This window comes from Sinocyclocheilus grahami, unplaced genomic scaffold (genome assembly GCF_001515645.1).
Source record: "Sinocyclocheilus grahami isolate Dianchi unplaced genomic scaffold, SAMN03320097.WGS_v1.1 scaffold1965.1, whole genome shotgun sequence".
Lineage (NCBI taxonomy): Eukaryota > Metazoa > Chordata > Actinopteri > Cypriniformes > Cyprinidae > Sinocyclocheilus > Sinocyclocheilus grahami.
The window spans coordinates 41,421-66,458 of NW_015507144.1; the positions used below are offsets into that span (position 1 = coordinate 41,421).

The 25,038-nt window shown below is 36.2% G+C and overlaps 1 protein-coding gene across 1 annotated transcript; it reads right to left on the minus strand.

Annotated features, from left to right (window-relative positions):
- Nucleotides 1-10,961: 10,961 nt before the first annotated feature.
- On the minus strand, nt 10,962-23,984 carry LOC107573517 (FAS-associated factor 2-like). Its single transcript, XM_016259951.1, has 5 exons — nt 23,960-23,984; nt 23,253-23,330; nt 22,463-22,510; nt 22,241-22,366; nt 10,962-11,051 (listed from the first exon to the last, which is right to left on the minus strand). The coding sequence occupies exons 2-5, from the start codon at nt 23,307-23,309 to the stop codon at nt 11,046-11,048; spliced, it is 237 nt and encodes a 78-aa protein (XP_016115437.1). The 5' UTR covers nt 23,310-23,330; nt 23,960-23,984; the 3' UTR covers nt 10,962-11,045.
- Between the last annotated feature and the right edge of the window lie 1,054 nt (nt 23,985-25,038).

Sequence of the window (25,038 nt, forward strand, 5' to 3'; positions counted from 1 at the left end):
TATGTTTTTCAGCCATTTCAATTACAATCATCCTAAAATTGCTTTTATTACTCATTGTTGCGTTTGGTCTGATGCTCCATTTTGCCAAAAATCACAAAACCGGTCTCTTTAGATCCGGTGCATCATGCCGAGTTGAACCATACCAAATTTTTCCATGTCAGCCATTTTGGGCGTCGGCCATTTTGAATTTAGACAAAAAAATTCAATATTTTAAGAATGCTTAGACTTTGTTATTACGAAAATCGATATGCGTCTTCGGCACCGTGCCCTGATGGTACACTAAATTTTGGGTGCAGCACCACCTTGTGGTCAAAAGTTGTTAAGCAATTTACAAAAATGCTAATAACGTTTGAATAAATTGGGATATTGTAATGAACCTGATGTTGATAGATTCCTTGGCTCATGCCGAAATCATCGATACCAGTTATGCCATAATTGGCTGAACTTCCTGTCCGCCATTTTGATTCATGTTGAAAACCTACTTTTTCGAACTCCTCCTAGACCGTTATTCCAATTTTCACCAAATTTGACTCGGATCATCTTCAGACCAAGCTGGCAAAAAGTTATGGATTTCGTGTCGATATACGAAACGGTTTTCATTTAGCGCATCAACGAATTTGCTGGAAAGATGCCAAAATGCATCTGAGGCTGTATCTCTGCGAAACTTTGACATATTTGCACCAAACTTTGTATGTGCCATTGTCACCTCACACTGATCATGCCACATCAATTTGGTAACAGCACCACCTATTGGTCAAGAGTAATAAACCATTCATTAACCATTAATAATTACATTCATAAAAATGCTAATAACTTTTGATTGCATTAGCCTCTAGCAATGAAACTTACTAGTGGTTGTATTTATGATTTTTCTGAATCAAAACTGAACTGAATCAGACTCAAATGAACTCTGTTTGCATCACTGAATTATTTTCCTGTGAATTATATTTCACTGTGAAGCTGCTTTGAAACAATTTGTATCATATAAAGTGTTATATAACCGAAGGTAACTTGACTCTGCATTTGTGCAGGTTTGGGAGGAAGTATGGTAATTTTGAAAAAAAAAAATTTTAATAGGTAAAAATCACTAAACATAATAGAGATAACATGGAGTATGTGCCATGGTTTTATGGAAGATTTCTGCTATTTACTGGAAAGTAAACACTTTTTAAAATGTAAACAACATGAAATGTCAATTACAACAGAGCAGAGCGCTACTAAAATGATCATTTGCCGACTGTAGTGAACACACACAACGTGAAGACACACCCAGAGCAGTTTAGCATTTTTTCTACTGAAGTATGTATGTGAGCATCAGTGTTGTACATTTTGGATGTGTTATAGTGTTGCCATTTACATGTTTATGATGTGATGTAAAAAATTATGTTTACTGTTGTAAGGCATGTGATCATAATATAGGCATATGTGGAGTAAAAATATGTGGCTTATATTCTACATTTAAATTAAGATGAATCATATGTCAAAGGATGTCACAGGTCAGTTTCAAATGAATGTCATGTGCAGCTCAAAACTTTCTGAAGCATATATCTTTAGGTCCTTTTAATTTATATTTATGTCTATAATATGCGTATCCAAACTTATTTCTCTGTGTCTGTTTTATTATTTATACCACAATATAAAATATGTGTCTTTATATACATGTTATAATATATATAACTTTGAAAAATACAAATAAAATTGTCTATTCATTTTAAACGGAGAGCAATATATTTAATTATATCTGTAAACTTGAAATATGTTGTATTGGCGTCTGTGAAGCTTAAACATTTAGTGATCTATGAGCATTGGAAGATTTTATGTACACTAATTATAAATAAAGTAATATTGCCATACAAATGAATTAGACATATGCATTTATTTCTATTTTAATTAATATGGGAAAAAAACATTGGGCCTAAAAGATTCCTTATCTTGTGGCTCCCTCTAGTGGGAAACATTAATATCACAGCCTTTATCTTTCAGTCAAAATGGGTGATAGTTTAAGACTTCCAGCTAGCATCATAAATTCATTAGGGATTTTATTCAACTGTGGTACTTAGACCCCTCATAACAAAATATTACTATTTAAAAATACTATCGTAATTTATAGTAAATACTATAGTGTTTTTGAACCATACTATAGTAAAGGACTTGAATTAATTTGTTGTGGTAATTCTATAGTTGCTGTGGTAATATAACAACTATATAAACAAATTAATCAATCACAGGACTGAATTACCAGTATTTGTGATCCTGAATGTTTCTGTTTGTTTGTGGCTTGCATGCAGAGACAATCTTTCAATGCAAAATATTATTGGTATGAATCTGCTGTTTAATGTTTCACTGTAATTACTGTCTCACCTTATCAATTTGATGACAACATCCCCTAATACTCCTTATGTTTTTTTCAGGCATTTACCATTTTATTTTATTTAAAAGTTATGTTGTTGTTACAACATTTGTCCAATCAACATTCAATTTTGAAAAGAGAATACAATTTCAAAGGCAAAAGGAATACTAAAAAAACAAACCTTTTCATAAATCATATAAACTAATGACAGATTTCTTAGAATTGATTGACAATAAGTATTTAAGAACTGTTTAAATTATTATTAAATCAGAATAATAAAGAAAATACATTTGTATTATCAATCTGTAGAGGCATTCATTGATTGATTTGACATTAAGTACAATGTGTCTCTAAAAAAATAAAAATTTAAATGCATTTTTAAAAATGCACATTGTAAATAGACTGTCAGTTTATGTTTTAAAGCAAAATTATTTAATAATACACAGTTTCAGATACAAAGCACCTGTATGTGACCCTTCTTAAATGCTTTGCTCAAGGGTATTGTAACATCCAGGCCAGCAAGTGGAGCAAAAGCTTGGTAAACAGTCCTTTTATTAATCCAATACATGGAACATTATTTAAAGCACAAGCAATAGAAACCAACACAAAATGAAATAGCTTAGCAAAGCCAAGACACTGATAATGAACTGGAATTTTTTTTTATAAATGCATAGAAATAAAAATGAATACACCAAACACAGGTGACCATGATGGACAACGGATGAAACAAATGAGAACAAAACTGGGAGAGTGGGATGCTTTGATGGAGTTGCATAGATGGAGATCCACTGTAGAGCCTTAGATGCTGCAAACTAGGATGAATTGGGTAGATAGAAGACCAAGGCAAAATCAGGAAGGTTGGAGACCAAGATGGTGTCAAACTGCTGAAGAACTAGTGTAATGCCACTGGACCGGAGGGCCAAGGTGGAGACGGAAGATCTGCAGAATAAGGTGGAGCGGGTGGGATTGACGAAGATGGTCAAGTTGGAGGAATAAAGCACCCCGGTGGTGCTGAAGAATTGGAAGGTGCAGACATAGTTGTTTTAAACTAGAAGATGACAGATGATGTGTATTGTCCTCATAGTCCTACAACACAATAAAACAAAATATTGTTATTTATCGTATAGTTTTATGCCATGTTTAAGCATATTAACTAATAACATACTGTACATATGAACAGCATTTATAAATAGTCAATATATTTACATGTATAAAAAACATGTATATTTACAATATATTTATTTGTCTCTGTGAAGTTGTTTTTGTTGAGTAAGAATGGCAGACAGGGATGCCTCGATGACGCTAGAGGGTTGAAGATCCACGCTGAAGCCTTACATGATGCAGACCAGAATGCAGCCAAGGAGAAAGAACACCAAGTCAAATTCAGGAATGCTGGACATCAAAATGGAGCAGTATAGCAGATGACCTGTAGTTTCGTCATAGTCCTACAACACAATAAAAAAAATATATATTGTAGTTTATTGTGATTTTATGCAATGGTAAGAATATTAACAGATAATATGCATATGAAAAACATAAGTAAAAGAGTATTTATAAATAATAAAAACATGCGCATTCAACAGTCTATGTGAAGATGATTTTTTTTTTGTTCAGCAAGAATTAGAGAGTTGGATACCTTGATGGAACCAGACAGATGAAGTCCCATGGTAGAGCCAGGGAGACGGAAGACCAAGGCAGAGTCAGGAAGGCTGGATACTAAGATGGAGCTAGAGGGCTGGAGAACAAGGGTGATGCTGCTGAACCAGAAAGCCAGGGTGGAGCCAGAAGATGTGCAGACTGACGTGGAGACGATGAGAATGAGAATGATGGTGGAGTTAGTGGGATGAAGGATCCCAGTGGAACCGAAGGATCAGAGGCTGCAGGCATAGCCGTATAGGCCTAGAAGTCTGTTGCAGAACCAGGTGGGTAACAGACCAGGGTGGAGTTGGAAGGATGAAGGACCCCGGTGAAGCAGAGGCATAACAGGCCACAGTAGAACCAAGGAAAGGAGAAGCCAAGGTTGCCAATGGCAACAGAAATTAAAATGAAACAAAACTAAGCAGCTTAGCAAACTGAGACAATTAATAGCAATGAACTGAACAAACTGAGGAGTTGAAATACACAGAGATAAAGATGAAGTAAACTAGACACAAGTGAACATAATTGCTAACCAAGGAAACAAATGTGAAAACACTGCAAACACGCAACACAGGAAAAAGGAACTAAACACAGAAACTATAAACGTAGGAAAATGTAACAAAATCAACATTGAAATAGGATTCCCAAAAACACGACAGATATAATAATAATGGTCATACATAATGGCTTTGTTGACCTAGCTTAAACTTGAATCAGCACGTTTTCAGTCCTACGCTTGAGCTTTGGCAATTATGCAAAACCACACCAATGAGAGTTGCCACTAAATGGTTAGGTACATTTGTAATGTAGATATAAGAAACAAATAGCCTATACATTTGTAAATGCAATACAATTTTGTTTACATTGCAGTTACAAGTATACCTACAAATAATTAATTTTGGAAAAAAAAATGCATTGTAAATACATTGTATCCACATTGAAATACAAACTGTAATAAATATGGGTTCTTTTTGGTACTACTTTCCTGGTGTGAACAGTTTCTACCGTGAATGACCTCAAGGAAGTATTCTTGTAGTCATGACTATGTAGCATCTGTGTATCATCCTGTATTATCTTGTAATGCCCTCACAGTATTCCTACAATGTAAAAAAAACAAAATATTTTGTAATTATGTTTTAAATTAAAAAAATAATCAATAACATAAAAAAAGAAAACAGCATTAATAAAAAAAAAACTGTAAATACTCACATCAAGTCTCTATTTAGTAACATGATTTTAGTGAAGTCCACTCTTTGTTCTTTTTGTTGTGTGATGTGCAGCACATGGAGAATGATGGGTTGTTGTTGATGTTTTTTGTCAAATACAGGATCGGATAGTCAGTAAGAGGTGACAAATGACTTGTAGGGTCCTCGAAATCCTACAAAACAATAAAACAAAATTTAGTTTTATGTAGTTTTATGCAATATTAAGAAAACTAAGATTTTCCCCCCTGTGTTGTTGCATACCAGATGGTAAGAGATGAAATGTTCTTTTATTGTGTGAACAGGAGAAGGTGATTTGTTCTTAATCAGGTGAAGGATGAGATGCTGATATTTTTCAACAGAGATTGAGAAGTTCAGATGTCCATAAACTCCAGATTGTTTGTAGCTTGACAAAAATTTCTGCTGGGGAATGTGAAAGTAACACTACAGTCTTACATTTGTTTTTTAAATCATAATTTATTGAAATGTATAAATGAAATCAGCCCTACTCAAAATTAATAATGACTACATCATAGACAACCAATATAGTGCTGTTAGTAGAACTTCATACATTCAGAGTATTAAGCATAACATTTTCTGTACAATGTCAATTTTGAAGAAAAATGTTTGATAAAAAAATCAGACTTTAGCAAATTCAGGGAAATCACATTATAATGTTCCTTTATGGTGCATTTGTTTTTTTATGTTAATTCATCTAACAAGCCCTTTTATATGAGAGATTTTACAAAATAACCACTTAATGGCCACTTGCTAAACAGAAAACTTCAGCAGGTAGTTCTACTTGCTGACAAAAGATTTATCTTTACAGCATGAGCATAGCTTGTGGGAGGCCATTCTTAATATCTGTGCAGAACTGGTTCCAAACTAAATACAAAATCTAGAACAAGCCTGTTATTTAAAAATGTCAAGTAAATAAAATTATGCAATTTGAAACCTAGAAACCTGAAGAACCAATATGATTGTCAAGCTATAGCCATGCTATAAAGTCACAGCACTAATGGGTGTGGTTTTGCATAATAGTTGAAACTTGCTGATTCAAGCTTTAAAAAAAAATAGGACACCTGGGTTGGCTGACACAAGTTTAAACAAAACTTTTAAATAACTGCACAAAAAAAAAAATAAAAAAAATAAAAGTCAAATGGTAAAAAAAAAAAAAAAAAAAAAACATTATCTTATCATTTACTGCTAATAGAATGGAAATAAAAATGAAAAATTATTACTGGTTTAACAACAAAAGTCACAACAAAACATAAAGTGTTAAACGGACAATAAGTCACTCTGTTTGTTGTAAATTGCTGCTGTGCAGTTTTGATCATTACCTTTAAATGCTGACTTCTATTGGTAGAGTATATATCTATGTCTATATAAACAATATTTGCAGTTACTACCATACTGTTTTCCACCAATTTCTACATGTCTTGTACATTCTTCAATGCCTGTAGCTATGGATTATGGGGTTGATTGGCACAGCTCAGCACAAAGCAAAGAAACATATTTAATAACCAACCACAACAACAACTTTATATCTTTGCTAATATACATTAGGAACTTTGAAAAAACATTTGTTGATTATAGATTTTTTTTTAAAGTTATTAATATGGTTACTTTATGAAACACATTTAATTTAATCTATATTGAAAATATTTTAATTTCGTCTAATTTCAGACATAATAGTTGTCAATGAACAACAACCTGCCCCTGCATTGAGAATGCATGCAGTTATCAGATCCAAAACCTGTCTGGGATTTGTAGTGTCTCCTTGACCTCAGGTGCTTTAGTAACTCCAGATAACCTTGGGCTGATCACATGTCTTCAACAGTGGCAGTGACTCATTTAAATGTCTACCCTATAAACTTTAAATGGTACTTTATGTGCCTAACATGGTGACCATATGTAACGTGGAATCATGGTTTAATTCCAGAGAGGGATCCTGAAAAATGGCTACTATATCCAAGGAACACAACATGTGCACAAATTACCCATTCCCAACTTGAGGAGAAAGTGATAAAAAAAATAACAAGTTTGGTTAAATCGTAATTAAATAGATGTTCAGAAGTTGCAAAGATGCAAACTTAAAAAGATTTAAAAATGAAACCTGTGCCAATCAACCCCTGTGTCAGCCAACCCAGTCTCCAGTGCCTCCCCTCCCCTAGGGAGCCGCCTCATCTTATGCCTCCCTACCCAGTGGCAGGCGGAATCTTCACACACATGTACTCGCACTGTGAAATGAGTATTGCCTGATGAAAACTATAATAAGTTTGCACAACACTGACACTTATGCCTTCCATATCTTTCATATAAACATGATCTATTAATGTTCCCTTTTCTGTGGTTGGCTTTTGTACATGTTGATTGTATCCATGTTGTTCCATTAATTTCAAAACTGTAGATGAAGTAACAATGTCTTCGTTAAAGTCTCCCATTATTATTTTCTGTCCTGGATGCTTTTCTATCTCTTCAATTACATGTAATAGCTGATGTCTAAACATGTCAGTTTTATATGAATTGGGCCTATACAAAAGTGCAGCAGTCAAATTGACATGTGGAACTATAAAATATAAACATTCTAAGTTCCAGTGCTCAGGAGTTAAAATATTACACTCAGTTTTCTCAGAACAATACATTCCAACTCCACCACCTCTGTGATGTTTTAATTCAGTAAAAAGAGCTGTACTGTTGTCGTAACACTTAGCTCTAGGGTTGTGCTTGAACACAAATTCTGGTATTTGTGGTTCTTGTGCTTTGTCATCAGCATTTAGCCATGTTTCTGTCAAACAAATACAATCAGCATTCATCAGAACTGTATGCGCAAGAACATCCTGAAAGTGAGCTTTCAGACTTTGTACATTAAGCAGTGCTATTTTGAATCTACCAAGTGACTCAGTGGAACTGTTGTTTTCCAAAGGAAATTTTGACATATCTTTCATAGCCAACTCAATTTTGTCATTACAAAATATGGGAGACTCTTTAAAGTCCTCAATTATTAATCCACTAAGAGATCTTACTCGGCTCAATGCAACATATGCTTGCCCTGCTGTAAAGATTTTCTTAAGTGATACAACTGCTTTATCTACTGTAAGTCCTTGCACTTTGTGAACTGTACATGCCCATGCCAATCTGAGAGGAAACTGACGCCTTATACCACCACCATTTGTCACTTGGTCTTCTTGTACTTCAATTACTGTTGAATTTTGGGAAAATCTCTGGGGTCTTTTAGATCTCTGAATTTTACCGACATTTGCATTGTCAAACTCCACATGTATAGCTGATGGGAAATCATCATCATTGCTTTGACTTTCACTTATGTGGACAACTGAACCAAAACGCTCCATTGACCAGACCGTCAGCAACATCAATATTTTTTTTTAGCATAACCCTTGCTCCAATACCCAGGGAAACAGATTTAGACAAAGATGAGTTGAAAACTTTTGCATGAAATCCAACTTTACGTTCCATGCGTCCAGTTTTTTAATTTTTGACATAATCTTGAGCATTTATACTGATTGCCTCTGGTCCAATGAACTACAACTCATGTAGTCTTTCAATGTTATATTTATCAACTTCAGCATTTGTAGCAAATATGTGAATATCATTACACTTCTCCCGTTTCACATTTTTTCAACATAGCAATGTCATTAGTGGTAAGACATTCCTTTTTCTTACGTACTCTCAGACGATTTAACATTTCAGCAAAACTTGGATCTTGTTGTCGAACAACTTTAGTTAATTCAGCAAGTTCAAAGTTATTCTCCCATAGGTTCACTCCTTTTGTATCAGCATAGAGAGCAGTTCCTTTTACGGGAGGAAGTTGATAGAAATCCCCAACACAAAGAATACTGACTTTTCCAAAAGACAGAGTAGTCACCAGTTTGTTTTATTTGTCGCAGCCTTCCATGAATGTATGACAAAAGACGATGGTCATCCATAGACACTTCATCAATAATCAAAATTTGCAAAGTACCCAATTTTGTGCATAACGAGTTTATTTTATCATCGCCAAGAGGCTGATATGGCAGTCTGACATTTGCACCAATTTTAAGTTTATTATGTATAGTTCCCCCTCCAATGCCAAAGCTAGCGACTCCAGTTGAAGCTGTCAAAAGTACAGTAATGTCATCAGGATTCTCAGAAAGCTGTGATAACAGTCTGCAAGATTCATATTGTATTGCTTTAATTAGATGACTTTTCCCTGTACCTGCTCCACCAGTAAGAAATAATCGAAATGGTTCAGGGTTTTGTCCAAGTACTTTCTGTAGACAGCACTTTCGCACTTTGTAGAACACAGCAGATTGTTCATCGTTTAATGACCTTAGTAAATGCAATGCCTCGTCTCTAGGCATTGTAGTGTGGTTCGTTTCAATGGTACACACAGTTTGAGGGTTTGCTGTAAGATCTGGAATAAGTTCTTGACTGCCATCTTCATCAACCAATAGTTTATCCTTCATCAGTTCTATGCACTCATCATGCTGTTTTTCGGTTTCAGGACATATCTGGGCCCATACATCTTCTAAATCAATATCCTGCGCCAAAAGCGGTTTAGCTTGTTCTATTTTATCACTTTCCTTTTCAAAAAAAGCTCTGTTGCCATCAACAATTGATTTGACTTGTTTCACTTCACAACCAATTTTTATGACACCACTGTTGTAGAACTCCTCATATGTGTCATACTTGCGAGGCTTCAGATCAGAGTCATCATAATGTGGTAAGAAAAGTTGCAACAATGAATGATAATATTTTTCTGGATCTTTTGTGGGGGAAAACCTTGGATACCTCACTACTGCAGGTTCAGTCCGTGTCCTCCGTTTTACATGACCATTGTTGTTATTGAGTGTAATTATTTCATTTTCTGCAGTTTGGTTTTGTGAGGAAATCTGTGATTTTGCCAGAACTCTGTACTCAGAACAAAAACTGGCAAGACATAGAATTTCTAGAGGTTCTTTCTCTGGTCTGTTCTTGTACCTGTCAATGACACTTGTCATCCAAAAATTGCTTTCAACTGGTCATTTTCCACTTTGTTTTGGAGCATATGCAAAGGCAAACTCATCTTTACAGGATTTTGTCCTATTAAAATAAATTGTACTTTACGGGAACATTCCTTCAAATGAATGCCTGTCAGCCTGTACACTGCCTCTTGAGCAGAAATTTCTCTGTTGTGCAGATAGATACTTTCCAGCTGTTTTAATGATGCTTTAGCTTCAAGATTTCCATTCATTGCTTCATTTTGTGCACGCTGAAGCAGAAGTCCCATTTCTTGTTCTGCTTTTGTAATGTAACTAACTATGTAGACCACTACAGAAAAAGCATCTGTAACATACTGAATATCCATATTCCCTTGCCAAGCATGCAGTAAATCTCTGTTATACTGATTTACCCAAACATCTTTTGGATTTCTTTTCAAGACAATACTTTTCTTTTTGGAACATTCATTGTATGCTTTTTCAAACATAGTTTGATTAATCCCAATAGATGAAAAAAGGCATCAACCGAATCAAAATTCACATCAGAATTTAAAGCAGTTTTCACTTTCTTTATAATTGCACTTGCTGTGGTATCTTCGTCCTTGCCTTTCAACTCATCTGCATTGCTTTGTCTTGTAATGAAGGTCCATTCTAATGTGATGCATACCTTCAACATCTATAAGCCAGTCCCTCCAGAAGCAAATGGTCTGGTTTTCCTGTTGCTGTCTGTTGCTTCCCACTGGTGAGAAACATACTTCAAACAAAGACGACAAATCTTTGGCCTGAAGTGGCTTTTCAAGGTTAGTTAAAAGGTCTTCAAAAACATGAGGTTGACTCTTGATTTCCCCAAGCGGACCCAGGGTTTGTAACCCATCCTCAAACCTATAAAAAAATAAAATAAAAAAAATAACGTGGACGCGGTAACTTTACTAAAAAAAAAAAAGCAAAGTAATGCTCTTGGAAGAGAGGGGAGTAATTGTAATATAATTATTTTATATAAATAATTCCATATAGCAGTGGTTCCCAACCCTGGTAGTCTACCCACAGCCAGTGGCGGCTCGTCAGGGGAGGCATAATTTTGAGGGGAAAATGGGAGGAGGACGATTTAATGTTAATAAAATTCACAATTCATTTCCGTTCATGTCTCAGAATGTGTATATTTTGTTTGTAATTTCACAGTTGTAATACCATAACGTGAAATCGCCACTTTTCTATCGCGAATGTGCCGAATCGGCTGATGTAATTCAACCGCTAATGATAGAGAAGAGGAGGGGGAGGCTGGGGGAGAACTGAGCTCTCGTGCCTCCGTTGGTAAAAAAAATTAGCCAATCAGCATCGAGTGTTCACTTTCAGCGCTGAGGAGTGTTGAGAAAAGAAACCTCGCAAGGGAGGCTAGCCTCCCCTCTGGTATATCAACCAATCATTAGAGACGTAAATTACTTGATATTAGTTTGAACGTCTCCCGCTGCACTGATAATATACCAAGTTACTTATGAGTAGCGATATTGAATATTTGATCGCCAACAGATTTACCAAGCTGTCATTCAAACAGTATATATACAAATTCAGGGAAAACAGCCTAAGCTGGATATAGGCTACAGCAGTCGGCTTAATTAAACGGCGCAACAGCAGCTCTCTTTTAACACAGACTTTTAAGAAGGGATGGATGTTTGCTTCAAGTGATAGACCAGGTAAGTGAAATTATATTATCTTGCTGTATGTGTGTCGTTTTCTTTACGTTTTCTGACTAAAAGCAACCAAAAAGCCATTTTAAAGTGGTTAAGCAAATAATAATAATAATAATAATCGGCAGGGATCCCAGACCAGTACAATTAGTGTGCCTCCTCTATTTTAAAACCCACGAGCCGCCACTGCCCACAGCACTGGACATTTTAGATGTCTCCCTAATTAAATGCCTGATTCAACTGGGCTTGGCGAGTGTTCATGTAAACGTGGTCGGTTATGAATTGAAGGGATCCTATAATGTATATATACACCTTTTAATTTTTTCAGCTTTAGTTGGTGCGTAATGTTGCTGTTTGAGCATATAAACGGCCTGTAAGGTAAAAAGCTCAAAGTCCACTCCAAAAGGAAGATATTCTCTTTAAGGGAAAACACTTCAAGAACTACAACAAACAACTTGACACTACAACACACTTTTTCCGGATCTTCCGAATCAAAGTCCCAATATCAATCATTACCCCTTTAAGCCCTGAAGGCATTTCTAGAGTTGTTTTTTTAAGTGATATACACAAAATAAAGACCCATAACTCCAAAACTATAGCAAGAATAGTCAAAAGGTAGGTAGCATTTAAAACAAACCTTTAAAAAAAGTGTATATATATATCTATATCTCTCTCTCTCATTTTATCTCATGACATTTCTCTATCACATGACATTCTCATGCTGAGAAATGACATTTTACGCATCTTTCTTATTTGACATGCAATAACTCAGGAAATAACAGGGCTCTAGATCATGACCATTTTTTGAGAATGTGCTTGTTTACATGTCATCAGAATTATTGCACTTTCACCTAGTAGCACAAATAAAGAGACTGCCAATCCATGGGCATGATTTATTTGACCTCATCTAGTTTCCTGGTTTATTATAGGCTATTTATCATATAGGCCTACTGCTAAAATAAGAAAATAAGATACAAATAAGAAAAACGTAAAATAAGAAACTTCTCAAATTAAAAGTGAAATCCAATAAATCCAAATTACTTTAATGTAAACAAGCAAAACAAACTTGGTATTGTTTATAATATAGCTAATATTGGTCCACCACTACTTACAAGATTTTCAAAATGTGAGAGACCACAAACATGACGATAAGAAATCATAGATTTAACGGTTTTGTTCCTCTAGTGCTGAGGTCTTCAATCCTACTTCTGGAGGGCCACTGTGCTGCATTGTTTAGTTCCAACCTGCTTCAGAATCAGCACACATGCAGTTGTATTTTCAAACGATCCTGAAGAGCTTGATGAGCTGATTCAAGTGTGTTTGATTAGAGTTGGAACTAAACTCTGCAGCACAGTGGCCCTCCAGGAGCAGGATTGAAGATATCTGCAGTAGTGCATGATGTGATCAGGAAAGCAAACCACATACTAATGGATTCCATTCACAGAAAAGCAGAGTCCGGCCTGTGAACATGGGAAATCAGCTCACTTTCTGATTTGGTATTGTTTAGTTTCAAGTGATAACTTCCAGAGGTGGGGTTCCACCCACACAACAGGATTTCTGATCGCAAATATTCAATGTCGAGGGGCAATCACTTATTGTGCCAATGCAGCACGAATACGTCCATCGGTGTAGAAACCCAAGGCTGACTGGACCAAGCAATCTCTTTCTTGCAACGATTTGACAATTCGAAGGGCTCCCATTATGCTCAGGCTGTCCTCCACCTCACTTATGGCATTGTTTGCCAGTTCTACGGTCTCTGCCTCCTTTATCTAAAACAAACAGTCACTAAGGTTATGTTCAGACTGTCATTCCAAATCCAACGTGTGCGCATATTCGATTGAAATCTAATCATATTTAGCTAGTGTGAATGGACAAAAATCACATGAAATGCAATTTTTACAAATCAGTTTCGCGCTACATCCATATGTGGTTTGGAAATCGATTTCAGTCTGACTGCTCTGATCCGATTTCGTGTGGTTTATGTAACTTTCTCACGCTACATAAAACAAATGTCAGATGTTGTTACAGGAAACATGCTGAAAGTCACTGCAGAAACAAGGCAGTATGGTTGCAAAGTGCTGGACGAGCAGAAAATATTATGGAGAAAAGTTTTGAAACCAGCAGAGACAACAGCATGGAAAAAAGCAGTGCATACCAGCCTCCTACATTTCTGCCGCTGCCTCAGAAGATGCATGCCCTGTCCAAATACCCACACTTGTGGTCTTTGCACTTGACCACTTGTCTTCTTACATGACGTATTTCCTGTATTTGGCTCAATTGTTCAAGTGGGCGTGAAGACTGCAAGTGTTTGTAGAATTCGTGTTTACCCGATTGGACACACTTATAGTCTTGCAAAAAATGCAAGCATTTACAGAACCTTTAAAAAATATATATTTAATACTTTGCATTTTAAAATACACTTCTAAATGTCTGTTCAGTGGTTGCTATGTAACTAACAGAAGACAATTTAAAAATTGATAAAAGCAGTTGCAAATGAACAAAATACACATACTCTACCCATATTTGCATCAATAAAATGTGCAACACTTTATATTTTACAACCAAATTAAATGTATTATATAATTAATTTAACGTACAGTTGAATGTTTACCTTGATATCTCGCGATTTCAGGGCATGCGAGTTCCTGAACATAATGCATGATGGGATACACTTTGCCTCGAATACCACTGCGAAGCAGTATTTAAGATAGTGTGGGTTTAGTGTGCATTAAGGGCACTGCACTTGGGCATTTTTAAGACATGGGACAGTCTTGCGCACTTACTTCCCATCGCGTACACAAGCTCTCAAGTGGCCAAGACCGCAAGTGTGGGTATTTAGACAGGGCAGTAGTTCAGTGGGGCAGCTACACATTTTCATTTTGTAAAGTTTTAATTAGACAACATCTCAATCGCAAACTCCTCCATGTTGTGGTTTTTGGCATATGCCTACACAAAAGCCTCGTTCCGTCTGTCAGTCCAAATCTGATTGTGTATCCGATTGGAATCTGATCTAAAATTATTAATGTCCACACTGTGCATCGCAACTGTTCAGATTCTATTTGTGTGTCCATGGCACTTTTTCGTTTTTCTGGAATACCTGCATTGGTTTCTATGGCAATGATGTCACGTTGGTAGGTATACGCCAAAAACAACAACAAACGCAACATGGAGGGGTTTGCAATACAGATGTTGTCTTAATTACATCATGACAATGTGTAGCCCCCAGCTCTGGACTGCTGCGTTATGATGAGGCAACAGCAGAAACATAGGAGGCTGGTATGAGTGGCTTTATTCAGTTCTGTCATCTCCGCTGGTCTCAAAACATGTCTCAGTTATAGCCTATTGCTACTTTCTGCTCGCCCGGGACTTTGCAACAACACAGCCTTGTTTCTGCAGCGACTTTCAGCATGTTTCCTATAACAATGTCTGACGTTCATGTTTTACGTTGCGAGAGAAAGTCACATAAACCACATGAAATCTGATCAGAGCAGTCGGACTGAAACAGATTTCCAGAAATGCAATGGGATTCCAAACCACATATGTAGCTCGAAACGGATTTGTAAAAATCAAATTTCATGTTATTTTTTTGCATGGACACACAAATCGAATGGACTGACTGTGAATGTAACCTAAAACCTACCCGGTCTCATGGCAAATACGTACCCGGGGGCACATTTTTGCAAGACGCGAAATACGTACCAATAAGTACATATCACTGCAGTTTCCAAAAAAAATGAACACTAGAGGCAGTAAAACTCTGACACCTTTTAAATTATTTTCACACAGAGTATGATTTACAGAGTTTCGATTAATAAAGCGTAATTTTCACACAATTACTTGAAGAGTATTATGTTGTGACTTTAAGACATTTTTAATATGCTGGGAGATTTGAAAACTGATGCCTTTGATTGTTAGCACCACACATATCCAGCTTCATATCAATGGGTTTTCAGACGATAGGTTTGCACGGTAGCTCACAGAGACGTAATTGAGAGTTAAGGAGCTCCGGTTCGAATCCCGTGTAACTACGGTTCAACAAAACGGTTCAAATCTGCATATGAGGAAGTTAAAATGGCACGGTTGCATCAAAAAAATTTGTTTTTATATCAGTTTTGCATTTGTTAACAGTATCGGGTAGGTTTAGGGTTGGGTTTGGTGTAGGGCATATTTCCAACACGACAGAGCATTAACTATTAGCGACAGTCCCCGGATATTTGAATTCTGAATCGCTGCAATACGTACCTGAAGAAACGTAATAAAAACACAGCAATAAAAACACAGCAATACGTACCTATATCAATGTAATAAAAATGTGCCAGGGTTGATGTATTGAACCAGTGTTTTAGCGCCACTCAGTGGACATTTCTCTTTGAAACTGCGGCGAAACGTGCAGTAAGCTACGTAAAAATGGTGTTGCAGAAATGTACGCAGAGGTACGTATTTTTATGAGACTGGGTTGCCTACAACAGCTGTATTGTAACAAACTGATTTTTGAAATGGATGCTGTCTGTGAAATTTTGGTCTTAACAGATTACCTTGAGTAGTTTTTCTTTGAAGGAGTGGTCTTCAACTTCATCAAATACAGCAGGTTCTGTTTTTTCACCACACAGCTGCAGGAACAGTCGTTTGGAAAAGAAACGTGGGCCAACACCACCATGAATGGCGCACACTGAAATCATCTTTCCAATTAATGCATATAGTAGGCTGTATTAGTACATACAGGCTCTGTGTTTGTTTCCAGAGCTGAAAACAAAATACAGATTTGCATGATATTTTTACATGAAAAGCTAATCATGAATTATAAGTTCCTTTTCTTTCAGCCATGTTTGCCATTATGTCAATACTGACATATTCGGGTCTCACTTGGAAGCCCAATCACCTGAGTTGTAAATAAATGGTCAACGAGAATAGGCAAGGGAGAATTTGCATGACAAGGCACTACCCTAGACATATGGGTATACAGTGGGTATGGAAAGTATTCAGACCCCCTTAAATTTTTCACTCTTTGTTATATTGCAGCCATTTGCTAAAATCATTTAAGTTAATTTTTTTCCTCATTAGTGTACACACAGCACCCCATATTGACAGAAAAACACAGAATTGTTGACATTTTTGCAGATTTATTAAAAAAGAAAAACTGAAATATCATGTGGTCCTAAGTATTCAGACCCTTTGCTGTGACACTCATATATTTAACTCAGGTGCTGTCCATTTCTTCTGATCATCCTTGAGATGGTTCTACACCTTCATTTGAGTCCAGCTGTGTTTGATTATACTGATTGGACTTGATTAGGAAAGCCACACACCTGTCTATATAAGACCTTACAGCTCACAGTGCATGTCAGAGCAAATGAGAATCATGAGGTCAAAGGAACTGCCTGAAGAGCTCAGAGACAGAATTGTGGCAAGGCACAGATCTGGCCAAGGTTACAAAAACATTTCTGCTGCACTTAAGGTTCCTAAGAGCACAGTGGCCTCCATAATCCTTAAATGGAAGATGTTTGGGACGACCAGAACCCTTCCTAGAGCTGGCCGTCCGGCCAAATGACATTGGGATATTTGTACCAAATATCCCAATGTCATTTTTTTCAAATATACAGCCCTACTTACAATAGTAACAGTTGTTTTAAATACTTACCATGTGTATCAAGGGTTAAGTGCCTACGTTGTTCAGGCCCCTCAAAGATTTTAGCATGCTGTATTGCCTTCATTAATAATCTGAAATATTTCAGACTTCAGACACAACCTCCTTGTCAACGAAAATAATATCCAATTTTGTATATGTATATTACAACGCTAAATGAATGCTAGGATACTAAGCAATAAATGCCATTATTACTGATTTCATTTGTTTTAAAATGTGTGCTTAGTTTGGACAAGTGTGTTGCTGTGGAACAGTGCGAGAAAGCATTGGAATGCTCTATCTGAGCCATAACAAGCTGACTGCAATTCAATGCTGGCTGCGGTGTTTTGCATAAACCTGTATTAGTTTTTTTAAAAGATAAAAGTATAGCCTACATGCAGATTAATAAAAGCGCACACACACTACATACAGTATATATGTGGGTATGTATGTTTTTTTTAATGCACATTTACTGTAAACGCTCATACACATACAGAAGTACTGGTCAAAAGTGTGGGCACTATTACTGTTTTTAATGTTTTTGACAGAATTCTCCTATGCTCATCAAACCTGCACTGAATTGATCAAAAATACAGACAAAAACAGTAATATTTAGAAATTTTATTACAATTTAAAATAATGGTTTCCTATTTTAACCCATTTAATCCCACTGGTCACAATAGTGACCGTAAAAAAAGGTTTTCATTTATAAAGCTCTAAAAAAACTTACTGATTAATGTTTTGGTGCACTTCATGCAAATATGGAAAAAATAAATGGTGTCAATTAAATATGTGCAGTGTCAGATGGTTAGTGCAAATTGTCACACGACCAGAGCAGTTTATTTCTTGTTTGCATCTTGAGAAGATGATGGCTGCATCAAAGCTGCAAAATGAAAGGCTATAGTAAAGTATGTTAACAAAGATATGACAAAGACTTTTGGTACACATTATTTTTAGGGTGTCTAGTATTAATATATGAATTCACATATATTCAGTTTTGTTGAGTGTGGTCATAGAATGAGTAAACACTTTTCCCAAAAAAATGTAAAAATTAATTCTTGATATTTCAAAGGAATACTAATGACACATCATTTGGATATTTTCACGTCTGAGAAAAATGTGGGATTAAACAGGTTAATATGCTTTAAACTGTAATGTATTTCTGTATTTATGTGCAGCTGTATTTTCAGCATCATTACTCCAGTCTTCAGTGTCACATGATCTTCAGAAATCAGTATAATATGCCGATTTATTATCAGAGCTGGAAACACAATTTTAAGAATAAAAAAACCCAGGATTTATTTAAAATAAAAACGTTTTGTAACAACATGGTATACTGTTCAAAAGTTTGGGGTCAGTTTTTTGTATTGTAATATTAATACATTTATTCAGCAAGGATGTTACATTTATTTAAAAAAGTGATAATGAAGACATACTGTTAGGAAAGATTTCTATATTTTGAAAAACCCTGCCAGGATTCAATCAATCCTGTATAAAGTGTCACAGGTTCCAGAAAACAAATATTAAGCAGCACAGTTGTTTCCAGCACTGACAATAACCAAGCATCAAATCAGCACATTACAGTGGTCTCTGAAGGATCATGTGACACTTAAGACTGGAGTAAAGGCTGATGAAAATTCAGCTGCGCATCACAGGAATAAATATCAAGAATATTAAAACAGAAAACTGTTAGATCCACGAGCTGCGAGCTGCTATTCTGCTTCTCGCTTCACTGCTGCAGTCCAGGCGCGTTTCTCGGAAATCTAAAGCCTTTAATTTCCAATTATTTATAAATTAATGTTAGTTCCAGGCCAGAGGGAGCACCCAGCCACCGAGAATCTCATTTTAATTTCGACATTTTAAACAGCATTTGGTCGCACTCTGGAGCCCTGTGCTGGACAGTGTTTATTTATCCTCGTAAGCGCTCTCATTTCTGTTGCATGTGAGAAACATCAAACGGCAAACGAAACCGCGCGACTCGTTTGAGCTGCGCAGCACTTATGGAGTGTAGAGCCTGGCTTATACTGCCGTGTCAGCACGAGCGCGAGCTGCGTGCAGCAGAAATGGTGGTGAATGAAACGATGGATGGGTTTCATGCTAAAGTCAAGTAAAAGACCGCTTCTTAAACAAGAGAAGGTGAACATGTTGGTATTCTTGTGGGGGGGAAAACATGCAAGCACTCACCGGCAGCATGTTTAGTTTTACTTTTCTTTTTGTTTTCATTTTGAAAAGCTTATCTTTACTGTTCACGTTATGCTATGGAGGCTCTCTTTTTTATTTGTTTGATTCCTCAGTGATTGCTAAACGTTCTGTAATTTATTAGTCTGTATATAATACAGCATGTGGTGTATGCCATGCCTCGTCTTATTCATTTTTGTTAAATGGCATTTTCATTTTTGGGTGAACAAAGACAACATAACATCATTAACATTTAGAACATTGATTTTTGAAATTTGTGAATTTACTTAAATCGGCTGAAGATTCAATTCTACAATATTAAGACAGAACATATGCAATTAATATGTTCATATTTAATCCCCCAACTCCTACAGCTGACCAATCACAGCACATTCTGCATTTCGGAAGGAGTGCCTTCCTCGAAACAGGAGCTAAACAGGGCATTTTGAGACAGATGGGAAAGAAGAACTGTAAAATGTGAAAAATGTATTTTTTTCTATCATGCATGACAACCTATTCTAGTACACCGCAAAATCAAGACAGGTAGCAGCTGCCTTTCAATCAATCAGTGAAAGAGACACTGCAAATAACAAATCAAACACTGTACCTCTTCCTCTGCGGGAGTCCACTGAACATAGAGGGTTGAGAAACCCATTATGTCATGGTCCTTCATTGAACCTGACAGGGTACTGTAAATCAGAATGTCTGACGTGGCTTCTCTAAGGCAAAAATCCTCAGTAGATGAATCATCTTGTCCAACAAAATCAAACAATGTCTGGGGGAAAATAAATTGGAAAAAAAGTAGAAAAAATTCTTGTTTTTTATGGAATACTGTTGTTTATTAAAATGCTAATTTAAATATGTATATTCAATCAAAGAACATTAATATTCCCAACCCTTGCTGTGTGCTGAGGATTGAACTGTATCAAGCACGTTGCGAGAAGGGTGGGGAGATCAACTCTAATAATAAAAACAATAGTCTTTCAATTTCTCTAAAAATGTATTTGAATCAATAGTTTTATTTAATTTCAATGACAGATTGGTGAATTTCACCTAAAGGTAACACGTTTGCAGGGATGTTTAAAAGGTTAGTTCACTCAAAAATGAAAATTCTGTCATTAATTACTCACCCTCATGTGGATCCAAACCCATAAGACCTCGGTTTATCTAGGAACTGTAATTCTAAACAACGACACCCTTTCCTCAGATTTCACAGTTTCACAACAAAAAAGAAAGAATTGAGGAAAGCATGGGTGAGACTGAATCAGCGGGATGAAGGTTCAAGATTAAAGGTAACACGTTTGCAGGGATGTTTAAAAGGTTAGTTCACTCAAAAATGAAAATTCTGTCATTAATTACTCACCCTCATGTGGATCCAAACCCATAAGACCTCGGTTTATCTAGGAACTGTAATTCTAAACAACGACACCCTTTCCTCAGATTTCACAGTTTCACAACAAAAAAGAAAGAATTGAGGAAAGCATGGGTGAGACTGAATCAGCGGGATGAAGGTTCTTCTAAAATGATATGCAATAGTAAGTTTGTGTGTAATATGCCTATGCATTTCAAAACAGAGGACGTTTACATCGATCTTCTACCTGCTGAAATGTTCCTATAAATATATTTGTGCAAATGTGCATTTTAAATAAATATTTCCCAACTAATCTGTCGCAGTGCATTGCTTGTCTTTTCATTAACAGTTTTTCTCTTACTGATCTTATTTCATACCCGTTGAGTTTACATTGTACAAATGTAGTAAACGCGAAAACGGACTCGTCGGTTTCTGTACACAAACAACAAGGGCACTTGTCAGAATACAAAAGGTATTTAGGGATCAGAACGTGCTATATGTGGAGAATAACGAATAATATAAGAATAACTAACACACAGCAGTGAGTTCATTTTTATTTATTTTTTTAAATCGCTCTGCAAATCACTGTTTGTGCAGGCACTTCTGTTCTGCTGTTCACAGTATCTGGAGTGACTGTAGTGAAAGGGCAGCTCGCATAAACAGCCGGTACTCTCACCCGTCCTTTTCGGAGAAACTGAAAGTGAAACCGTTGATTCACTTGCTCTCTCGCACACAGGGTCTCTCTTGTGTGCATAGTTTTATATATTTAGATATAAATAACCGTGTAGTGCAACTTTATTACATTGCTCAATGTCACGAGACCGCAACAGCATTTCTCCGCCTCCTCTCCCCAGCTCCCTTCGGAGGTATCGAAATTTGGTGCTGAATGATAAGGCAATTTTCGATACTCAATAATATCGAGGCAATTCGGTCGGTACCTAAAAAGTATCAAATTCGATACCAAGCCCTACAAACCAGAAGAAATTGTTAAATAAAGGCTGAACTGTCTGTACTACCTTTCTGGGCTTTGAAAGTTGCAATTACTTTGCTGCCTATAGATGGTTCAGAAAGCTTTCAGATTTTATCAAAAATATCTTAATTTGTATTCTGAAGATGAACGAAGGTCTTACAGGTTTGGAACGACATGAGGGTGAGTAATAAATGACAGAATTTTAAATTTTGGGTGAACTAACCCTTGAAGTACCATAAACAAAACATCATAGTATGACATTACCTGAACTGATTCTGACATCCTAAATTTTCTGCTTTTCATCTGTCCATTCGGAAATTTAAACCTTAGAGGGACACCATCTGAAGGCTCTGGGACAGAAGCCATCCTCTGTCGTCGTTCATGAATTGCCTTTAACAAATCAATTATTATATTTGACAGCTTTAAGACAATTAAATATAACAATTAAATTTAAGACTGAATTACAAAGTTTAAGGAAGCAGTTACCTTTAGGCGTCTTTCCTCCTGAGCCTGAAGTTGTTGGCGTCTCATCTCCTAATGTAGGAAATTTAGTTGATAATGTATTCTTTTAAATGAATTCCTAACTAAAAGGGTTAGTTCACCTAAAAATGAAAGTTATGTCATTATTACTCAAATTAAGATATTTTTGATGAAATCCGAGAGCTTTCTCATCCATCCACACAGTTTGGTTACTGCAACTTTCAAGTCCCAGAAAGGCAGTAAAGACATTGTTAAAATGGTCCATGTTACTGCAGTGGTTCAACCATAATCTTATGAAGCGACGAGGATACTTTATGAAAAAAAAAACTACTTTATTCAATAATCTCTTCTACTCCATTTCATCTTGCTACGCTATCCACAGAGTAAACAGCGCATTGCTTCTGAGTTTTGTGCCACGATGCATGCTTGTGAGGCTGATGCAGAATCCAGCCAATAGTGAGCCAGCCAGCATTCTGACATAAAACTCTGAAGACCTGTGCTGTCTACACTACCACTGCAGTCACATGGACTGTTTTAACGATATATGTACCACTACATACTGTATATCAAATGTACTACTAAATATGTACATATGTGTACTACTAAAGTTGCAGTTACATTGCTATCTATGGCGGGATCAGAGAGCTCTCGGATTTCATTAAAAATCTTAATTTGTGTTCTGAAGATGAACGAAGGTCTTAGGGGTTTGGAACAACATAAGGGTGAGTAATTAATGACTGAAATTTCATTTTTGGGTGAACTAACCCTTTATTAAATGTACCTTATAAAAACATACCTTTTCTCTGTCTGCCAACAATGAAGCACTATATTCCTGATCTTGTAGTTGGCACATTGCCCTACGTTCCTCAACGGTCTGAAAAAAAAATTACAAATTAAGTTTAGAAAGGAGTACCCCGTAAAAGCAAAAATCCTAATTTATGGAAAATAACCCATCTTTTTACAGTCGTTTTCTTTTATTTTAATTTGTACTCAAAACTCAATACAATAACAATCAAATACCTTCATTGTAAAAAAATAAACCAAAAAAAAAAAAAACTTATTTTACAGGTATTTCCTAAATTAGTACAATCAAAATACCTTCATTTGGTAGTAATAATTCAGGGAATGCCTATTAAAAAAAACTGTTTCATGAAAAAAAAAATTGCGCTTTATTGAAATTAGGCTACTTTAACATTCATTTTACTTTTTGTTTGGCAGCCATTGCTGACAGTCACTTTTTCACAGTGAAGGTGTCTGGTCGTAATCATTCAAGAAGGATATATCTGTAAAATAACTTTTTCTGTAAAACATTTAGGAACAATTTCTGTTAAGGTTTTTTGCACTTTATTTTACTAGAGGTACAATTTCACTGTTTTTGTTTGGCAGCCGTAGATTAGTCATTGGCTGTTTTTTTACGATGTAGTTCATTTCTCAAGTAACTCATATTCTGCAAAATAACCCCGTCAACTGCTTATCAATTATAAATAAACTTCTCTTAATTACCTCGGTGATGTATGAATGTCTTATTTCGTCATGGCATCAGATCCCGATTCCTACAGAAACATTGCCAACATTGGACCTTTCATAAGAGCAAACACATGTTAGGGACTACAGTACCAACACAAGACGTACCTGATCAATCTCAGCCAGAGGTATGACATAGAGTCGGCTTTTTCCTATGGCTACCTTCAGTTCTCTGACAGAGAAGCTAACATTGACGTGCATTGAAGCCTTGAAATGTGTCCTCCGAACCTCCGAGGGCAGCATTTTCCAGGCTTCGGACACAGCCTATATACAAGTTTTACATTCATACAGCGTCACACGAGAGCGGTTAATCATACATCATGTGGTCAGATCACGTTCTTCTCTCGTTACCATTGCAGTATTGTCAACATATAACGTTTGCTAAATTTTTTATAAAAAAAAAAAACAATTGTAGCAAAATATTACTAACATAAATGATGAATTATTTAAATTGAGAAAAATTTTGAAAAAGTTATGAGTTAACAGGGCTGTACAGTGCGACATATATATAACCGGTCTGTGCGATGAATCGTATCACTGCCGACTATTATGAGCACATATCAGAACACACGTTTCTGTCGAACTCGACGTTTTCAAGAAGCTGATAAACACGCTCACCTCTATGGACTGTCGTGACGTCATCGCTCATCTGAGGGACTGTCTACAAATTACATGTTTCTATTGAGACAGCCTGCAACGATTGCTGTCCATGGTACTAAAGTCATCAAAGAACAACTTCTTCTTCGTTTTTCTTCTTCTCTGTTTTTTATTGCCAGTTTGCAAACAAAGTGCACTACCGCCACTAGCTACTGTGTTAATATATATATATATATATGTAACAACAACCTAAATCCTGTTTACAAGCTGAGTTTCTTTCAGAAAGTTCATGACAGTCTTAATTATAGAATGTGTGCCAGGCAGACTCAATAGGTTTTTTAAATTCAATCCATTATTCGATGCCTTCTCTAGTTCTTTCCTAGAGTCTTTTCAAGTGTTACATGTTCTACACTTTCCACTTCTCCACAGTGTATACATAATCCTGTCTGCTGTTTTCCTTT